Genomic DNA, 9,325 nt, shown 5'->3' with positions numbered 1-9,325 from the left:
CTGAGGAACTACATTGTTTGGTGGAAGAAAACTTTTTATTTGTATCATTACACTTTGCTCTGAAACCTTACTACGTATATGGAATTACCGTTTTATAAAAGCAATAAGCCCTGTGGAGCCGTGGTGAATTTATAACCGCTAAGGCCTAACAACGCCCCTTCACTGTTATAAATTCACTGTAAACCATGGCTTCTTGGGGCTTATTGCATTATTTTATAAACTGTTTTATATTTTATGTTCTTATGTTCCTGGCTGTAAATTCTAATTAAAAATCCCATTTTAGCTCAATCTATTGTTTTCAGCACACAGTCTAACGTTACCAAAGTCCCTTTAAGGTATTCTATAGTCTTTGACTTTACTCAAGATTTATAAATTACACTGGGATAGATGAATTGACACATTCCTTGAGTGTTTTTTACGTGATGGCTGTCAGTGTACACTTGTGTTAAGCAGCCACAGAAAACCATTAATTATGAACCGTGGAATGGCAGGCATTCCTTTGGTTGGTGGGGGTGTCCACCTGCATGACTTCTCTCATTATCAGCATCATTATCAGTGTGCAGGTTCAACCTGCTGACAACCTTGCCAGAAAGCAGATGCAGATGATGACTGTTATGAAAACATCACCAGCTGTGCTGCCGTCATCAGGTGAGTCTCACGAGAACCTGTCAAGAAGCTGGCCGGCTCAAATCAAAAAGAGGAATTGAGATTTATTATTGTTATATTGAATTTGTTTATTTAAAGGATATGGTATATTTTTGGTCGGTTAAGATTTATTATTTATTTTTTTGCACTTTGACGTTTTCATCATAAGCATGTTTTCTAGTCATTACTGTAGTGTTAATATAAAGAATTAAGTACATGTCTGAATAGATGTTGTTTCATATTACATAAATATATTTTACGCTGAATGATGAAACATTAAGACACTTGCAATTAATATGCTTTTTATGTTAATAAAATCATTTTTGTACATTTAATTTGTGGGCCTCAAAGTGAGAGAGATTTTATACCTGAAGTACCTCGAGTTAATTCAATTCAATTCAAGTTTATTTGTATAGCGCTTTTTACGATACAGATCATTGCAAAGCAACTTTACAGAAAATTAAGTTTCTACAATATTTAGTCGAGTTAGGTACTATTGTGCCAATCCCATGTTTATAGGTCTATTCTTTTTACAACTTCTTGAACCCTTGATTTTAGTGGCCTTGTGCCTTAAAAGAAGGCAAGCTTTTTCCCCTCTAAAGACATGTCTCTGTGTTTCCTGAGGGCAAGCGTTTGTACTCAATGACTTGTACACGTGTATCTTCAGATGTGTGATTTGGGGTCAGTGTGATCCTATGCAGGTCTTCCCCATCACTTCATGCTTTGTACTCGCAATTTCCAGGTGGATGATTTTGAAATGTTAAACTTTTATCCGAGAATAGGGGTGATTTGTCATCTAGGCAAGACTTAAACATATTGTCCAAGCTGTCCACTGCTTTTGGATCTCTCCTGTCCCAAGTGGGAGAGCTGTAAAGCTGATTCCCATCCAAAGCAAACACTGGGTTTGACGTTAGTTTCATTACCCTGCCATGCTCTTCTTGGAGAGTGTTGTGATGTCTCCCGCAGGATGGCATTTCTCTTCATCATGCCTGAAGCGCCAATTAGAGCCAAAGGCTAAACCTAGAAGGACTCAAGAATCGCATAAGCCTCAAAAGACCCATAAATATTAGCGGTAGAGGTGACAAACCCAACTCCATGTCTTTCAGTGATGGTGTTGTCAAGCTTAAGTCTGCACAGCGAGAGATGAAGCCGCAGATAAGCCAGAAGAGGGCTGGGTTGAAGCGTCAGATGTGCCAGTCAGTGTGGGATGTGTTGAAAGTTTAGGCCGTGGACTGCGACTGCTATGCGCGTTGAAATATTACAGAGTCTTAAATCAAAAACCCACATCCCCTGCTCCCCACCACCCTTTGGCCATCTGTAACGTGGCAACAAGCAGAGCTTAAACTCAAGAGTCTTGCATACATACCGCAACTGCACTGTAAGAACACGCAGGCTGTCTTTATGTTGGATCGGCTTTGGGAACATCTTAGTCTCTCACACTTTCTTTTTCCCTAGCCTTTTTTTTGGGGGGGGTGACATGAAATTCAACTAATGCAACTTTTTTGGTTTGCATAGTCAGGTTTAGGCTATATATGAATAATATGATTTTAATGTTTTTTTTTACTCGCCTTAAACTGCACTCAAAAAATATTTTGGCCTAAATTTAAGATTTACATGAATGAATTGCATATGAAATTCCCATCTGTTTGGATTACACAATTTTAACAGACTAATAAACTTAAAGGGAAAGTTCACCCAAAAATGAAAATTATTTCACTAATTACTCACCCTCATGTCGTTACAAACCTGTAAGACCTTCGTTCATCTTCAGAACACAAATTGAAATATTTTTGATAAAATCCGAGAGCTCTCTGACCTTCACAGCAAGAGTCCTAACACGATCAAGGTCCAGAAATGTAGCAAGGACATAAAGAAGTTTATGACTGATGAGCAAACCAAACAAAAAAACATTTAGCTCATCTAGTGCCTCAAACCAGACATGGAGATGCATCTTTTCTAGACTGATCCTCTGCTGTGGATCAGACTGCAGACATGCAGAAATCATCTGGCAGCATCCTGTGATAGAAGATGAAAGATGTTTGATTTATTAGCTTATTCTTTACACCTGCTCTTCTTCAAGCTATAGGTTTTTGTTGTGTGATTTAGAATACAGATTGACCTTCTTTCTTCTTTCATGAAGATCTTACCTTGTGACAGGCCAGGTCTGGTCCAGTTCCTCTTACTGATCAGATCCAGGTCATAGTCAGTTGAATAATATCCGCATGCCATCATGAATAGGAGGATCCTTAGAGACCACACTGTTGTTGGCTTTGTGAGGTATTTGCCGTTAACGGTGACCTCTGGTGGACAATACACTTTTGTGCCTTGAGGAAAGAGATTTTGTCCGTTTGATATATTTCCACATCATGACTACACAGGATGCCGTTCTTTGTGAGATAATTAACAAAGCAGTTCATAACACATACCACTGAAGACTTCGTAGCCAAATTTCTTCATTAGTGCACTGCACCAATCAATCAAGTCAATCAATTTCACCTCCATGGTGTCCTGGTTCACCAGCAGGTTCTCCATTTTGATGTCCCGATGGAAGACACCATGCTTGATGCAAACATTAGCATCTTCAGTGGCCTTCCGCATGACCATTCTTGCCGTTCCCTCATCAAGACGCTCTCTGTGGAGTTTCACAAAACTTTTCAGGTCCATGCAGGGAACGGGTCTCTCCATGACCATGATGTAGTGGTCTCTGTTGTCCTCCAAGTCCAGAAGTTTTATGATCTGAGGACCTCTGGGGCTCTTATTGGCCGTGAGTGTCAAACTATCTCCATGAGACACTTTCGGGATGACCAGGCTAATGAGAAGGAAATATGATCCTTAAATGGAGATGGGTTTCCAAATAATGACTTGGTCCACAAATCAGAACAGTATGCCTATTGAGAACTCATTTGTAGTCTGTGATTAATATTAATATGTTATAAACTGAAAACTGAGAAGCAGTAATATAGAGCACAGCCTGCTCAACACTGTGATGTATGGCATGTTTGGTGGCTTCACTGAAAATTTTACAGACACCTGATCAACAAAACAAGAGATATGAATATATATATAATTTAAACCTCAAGTTCTTCCTTGCAGCGAGACCCTTTGTAGACAAAGCCAAATCCTCCTTGACCCAGCTTGTCACCGATTTTATAACATCTGTGGATGTAGCCTATTAAGAGATAAACAACTGCAGTTAATATGAAATACAATTTTATATATATATTTTATTTTACTGTAAAAAGTTTTAAAGTTGCCTTAAATTTTTATTTCAACCTGTTTAAGTCGCTTCAAATTAAATACACTAAACTGACTTACAAATTAGCTGAATCTTGTATAACTTATGAAAATGTTGAAAATTGCTTTACTTATTTTTTATGAGTTAATAAATACGTTGTCATGACTTAGAGATCATACGTTTTTTTTTTTTGTTTTTTTTTTTACAGTAATTCATAATAACATTTTCTAATTCTCATGGATTTATTTTTCTTACCCTTGCCTGGGATGTCCTGGTCCAGCTGTTCCTCAACAGCAGGGTGGACTTCAGAAGCTGGAGCTATATATGAATCAAATCAAATATATCAGTAACATATACTCAAATTTGAGTGGTTCTTCACTTTGGGCCACATTTGACTTGATATATTAAAATTAAACTTCTCTAAACACGGTGAATCAATTTGTTAAACCTCTAGCTTACTGACTGGTTTGGTAATGATACCTAATAAAGCTAATATCAGATCATGCTCTGGTCAAAAACCTTAAATTTAATTTCTGTGATGTATGTGATTATGACAGCAGTGTTGTGGGACCATGATTATTAATTTAAAAATAAAGAAGAACAGAATCAGCCTTAAGTTAAAACAGGACATGCTGATGTGATTGTACCATCGGTAAATGTCGGATATGATCCTGCTTGAACCTGGTACTTCTTCTCAGCCTCAGCCAGCTCATATTTAGCGGCTATGCGGTGAGGAAAGTGGAGAGAGAGCCACCTTGAGGAGCGCTTCTTTTTCTTTTTCTCCTCTCTCTTTCCCTCCTTACCTCCATCAATACCACCAGCAACAACAGGCGCCTCTTGTACATGCTCCTTTTCAATCACTTTTTTTTAGTCGTGGATGTAGTCCCATGATAACAATATTTGTCACACGATAATAGTCAGATAACAATCAATCAGTCAATACTCCAAAACTTCAACCCACAAAATGAGTGAGTTCCAAGCCATTAAAAAGGCGAGATGTTCTAAATGGGACGTCATAAAACTAAAGGTGCTGAGGAGAATGCATCAAGTGTCTATACGGTCTATACTGTATATCGTTTTATTATCAGTGGTTAAAATTCCTGTCTAATAATATTTGAAAGGAATAATTAAAGCCTGCTCTGTATCTTGTTCATTGGGGTATGTAAATAAAGCTGTTATAAAGTAGGACTACTTAAAGTTTTTGACACGTTAAAGCGATAAAAAATATATATAAATGAATGAGAAAATGGTCTTAGATACAGCACAGAAACTGCTTGGGACAAAATATTTAATGACTGTTTTACCACCTTCCTTGAGATACCTGAAGATTACAAATAAATTATAAATATTATAAGATTATAAAGAACAACGAATCTGAATTTCCTACTTTTACAAAAATAGATATATTCTCAAACCATAGCAAAACAAATGTGTAAATGAATTTAGTACATTTAATGTTATTATCTATTAACTTTATCTGCCATTTTAATCTGATAAAAAAATGTTTAAATTTAGCAGTTTATTCATTTGGAGGACAAGTCATTTTGAAGAAACATATTTAGTTTCATGACTTTTTGATGCTCAACATATAAACCAGTATGGAAACATCTGCATTTGATTTATTTTTTGGTAATTGATTGTGAAATTTACTTTTTTTTCAGTGTATGTTTTAGGTGCAGAGAAGCCAGGAGTGACTCCTGTAATCCTTCAGTTTAGTTTATTATGACATGCCAGTTCGCTCATGTTGTTCAGATACATGTGTCGCATCCATGGGCCATCTCTTTTGGTCACCTCTGCACGAATAAGAGCCCCTCAGGTGTCTTGGGTGTCCCATCTATCCATAAACCCTCAGCTTATCTTTTGACAGCCTGTCCCGTCTGCTAAGCGGCTCATCTCACTGACCATACTTCCATATCATGGATGCAGAACAACCATGTCCAAACTAGTGATACCAGCATGCAGTCGCAGTGCAGGTGGCTGGGAAATCTCAGTTGGTAAGCCGACATAGCTGAGGTTGATGGATTGTGTAAGGCCTGTTTATGGCCATATCCTCTTTTTTATTTTTTGTATTTGTGATCTCATGACAGTCCCTACACCTGTGGATCTGATATTTGGACACATGGAAAGCACCTCTATAGTTTTAGTAATTGCATCACCTCTGAGATATGTGGATACAAATTTAGATTCCTGACTGCTGGGCAGAGGGCGTTTGCATCAGGCTGGAAGGCCTTATATATCACTGCATGATGGATGAGCCAGTGTAGAGGAATTCTCTGTGGTTCATGCTCAAACAATACTTTGCACCGAGCCGCTGCCCCAGCTTGAACCTAAAATCCTTTATGCTGCTCCCAATGACAACCCATTAGTATTTACCTGAAAATGGGCATTTTTTGCCTTTATTGATGGGACAGTTTTAGAATTGACAGGAAACAAAGTGGAATAGAGAGAGGAGGGCGGGATCAGGAAAGGTCCTCGAGCTCGGATACAAACTCAGGACGCCTGTAGCGCAACAGCACTGTATGTCAGCATGCTACTCATGAGGCTATTGGTGCTGACTCCTTCAACTTAAACTTAAAGGTATATTTCAAACAAAAATAAAAATGCACAGGCCATACAGGAACAGGAACAGATCTGGAGACATTTAGATCCTCAATAGGTCCTCTGCAGTGAATGGGTGCCATCAGAAAATGAGTCCAAATTCCAGTCCATAACGCTTCCTCCAGTGAAAAAGTCCATCTCCTGTTTTCCTCTCACATCAAAATCCACCAACATATTAATTTAGAACTCTTTTACACTGTTTTGGCTTGTTAACTGATCAGTTCTTGTTTCTCTTCAAATTCAGACAAGATGACTTTTTCACTAGAGAAAGCAATTTTATGGATAGAGGTTAGAGATAGAAAACAGCTTTTCACTTCTCAAGACATTAACTGATGGACTGGAGTCATGTGGATTATTGTGATGTATTTATCAGCTGTTTGGACTCCCATTCTGACGGCACCCATTCACGGCAGAGGATCCATTGGTGAGCAAGTGATGTAATGCTACATTTCTCCAAATCTGAGTAAATTTCGTTTTTGGGTGAACTATTTTATGTTTGGTTGTTGCCTTAAATTTTTAAGCAATCAAACTTGCTATGCTGCTTCATAGCACATTTTAAAAATTGAGCTGGATATGAAAAAATGTTTTGTTGTAATTGGTTAAATTATTTTAATTAGTCATCCACTTCAAACTATTTCGTTCTTATGATCACTTCTTTTGTGATAAGGGAAATCGATACTTGGCAGTAATGGGTGAATGTCTGATTCCTGTTTCTTTTGTAGTGTAATTCTGAAATGCATGAGGAATAATAATTACTGCATGATTCTACACCAGTGCTTAGTATCAGGATAAGGACTTTGTGATGGCCCCGGGTCATTGCACAACCTGAAGCTTCACAAAAAAGTAAAGGAAGAAAGGGGAGGAGTATGGCAACTGTCATCACAAACAAGAAACATCTGTCTCATTTGTGTAACTTGTTTTCTTTTAATATGAGAAGTATGCTGGTAGAGATCTGTGAGTTTTGAGGAAGGCTTGGGAGGAGAAAGGAGCGCTTGCATTTATCTTTTTTTCTCCACATTTCACTCCTGGAATCATTCTTCCAGACTTTTGGTGAACTTAATTGTGCCTTTGTCTGCAGACACATCCACTCCTAATGTCCTCCAAAGTGAGTTTAACTACAGAGTAAAATGTTAGTCGAGAAATCTGTACTCAGAATGAAACTTAAAATTTTAGATTTTTGACTTTTTTTTTTTTTTGTTAGACATTGACATTGACAAAACACTATGTTAAAATGTGAATAAATCTGTTAATTAAATTTGCATAACATGCATAATCCTTTTGCCAGCTAAAATTTTGTTCTAAATTAGCATTTTTATCAGACCATTATATTTATGTTAAGTTATTTCACTTTAATTGCATAGAAAAGGACCTACACATTGCCATTAGAGTAAAATTACTGAACCTATACATAGGAGATGGCACTTAGAGGCTTTTGTATGAGGGGCCATACAAGCCATAATTCATTCTGGCACTCTCACACACTTACATTCTCCATTCACATACATACATTTCTACTCTCTCACACACACACATACATTCTGCTTACACATACATAATTTTTTTTTGCTTTCACACACATGCATTCTCCTTTTACATACATATAATTCAAACTTTTTTTGTTGGTATTCATTACTTCATTAGTGCAAGACTTGCTCAGCTCTTCCTCACAATTTTACAGTGATGCTATATATATCTATATATATATATATATATATATATATATATATATATATATATATATAGTAAATAAATAGCATATTTGCCATTCACTTTAATTATTTGGCTATTCAAACAAATGTTACTGTGACTGTGATTACTTCAGAGATCAAAGTCATATTAAAAGTAGCTGAAAGGCTAAAGCCCCTGATCTTTGAGTTCCTTTATTGAATTGTAGGTTGATAATTATGTTATGTCCCTGGAAAAGCCTTTCCAAATATTAAATTACTGTGTGGTATTTTCCATCAAAGAGGCGGTGACAGGGCCATTCTGTTGACAGGATTAGATTTCTCATAGTGAAATCTCCCTCAAGCACATTTTAGATCTATTCTCATACACACTGATTTTTCCACATTCATGCCTGCATATTTTTTCCCCAAATAGCCATAGGATAAATTTCTTACAGCCAGAGACAGTTGTCCTAGGTGTGCTTAAAAGTCACACTGAAACATCCATGTTAGTGAATTTCAAATGCATGCAGCACAAAATGGCAGCGAACAAAAACAGTTTTAGGCCCCAATATCTCTACTTCCACAAACACAGGATGTGCTGGATATTATGAGGATTTTGCCATGATTTCTCCAGCCTGCATGCACAGATATGCCCCCTGCTTTAATTTCCCGGTGCACAATAAAAGGCGAACCCTCCGCTCTTCAAACCACCTCTTCCTGTTCCTCAAAGCAGCTTATTATTAACAGACATCGGTATGACCAAAGAACTGCAAAGAATATGGAAGCAGATGTTAACATGTACATATAAAATGAGATGGAGGGATTGTTTTGGACTACAGAGATATGCATGCTCTCATGCTTTTCCAACATCTGTAAAAAGCCAGAGGTGCTTTGATGACATATGTAACATAACTAAAGGTAAAATGTGTCAGCTTGGTTGAAAGGAAAACCGGAGGGTGTAATCTACCCGTCGACTCTTACGACAGCAAAGTTAGGCCCTTGATAGGGTAGACAGTATATCCTACAGCAACGGTGGAGCAGTGTAGTCTGTGGTGTTCACTTGCAATAGAAACAGAAGATTTAGCAGCCCAGAGTCATGCTTTTTTAAGGTGTGTAACCAGTATGCATTAAATTGATTAAATATGACAGCAAAGATATTTATAATATTGCAAAAGATTCC

The 9,325-nt window shown here is 37.4% G+C and overlaps 1 protein-coding gene across 1 annotated transcript; it reads right to left on the bottom strand.

Annotated features, from left to right (window-relative positions):
• Positions 1-1,564: 1,564 nt before the first annotated feature.
• On the bottom strand, positions 1,565-5,886 carry LOC122138808 (maternal embryonic leucine zipper kinase-like). Its single transcript, XM_042733431.1, has 7 exons — positions 5,833-5,886; positions 4,562-4,729; positions 4,136-4,198; positions 3,720-3,814; positions 3,072-3,454; positions 2,793-2,969; positions 1,565-1,665 (listed from the first exon to the last, which is right to left on the bottom strand). Exons 1-7 carry the CDS (start codon positions 5,884-5,886, stop codon positions 1,565-1,567), a joined length of 1,041 nt encoding a protein of 346 aa, XP_042589365.1.
• Between the last annotated feature and the right edge of the window lie 3,439 nt (positions 5,887-9,325).

The sequence above is a fragment of the Cyprinus carpio genome, chromosome B11, assembly GCF_018340385.1.
Source record: "Cyprinus carpio isolate SPL01 chromosome B11, ASM1834038v1, whole genome shotgun sequence".
Lineage (NCBI taxonomy): Eukaryota > Metazoa > Chordata > Actinopteri > Cypriniformes > Cyprinidae > Cyprinus > Cyprinus carpio.
This window is presented reverse-complemented; position numbering and strand designations above follow the sequence as displayed.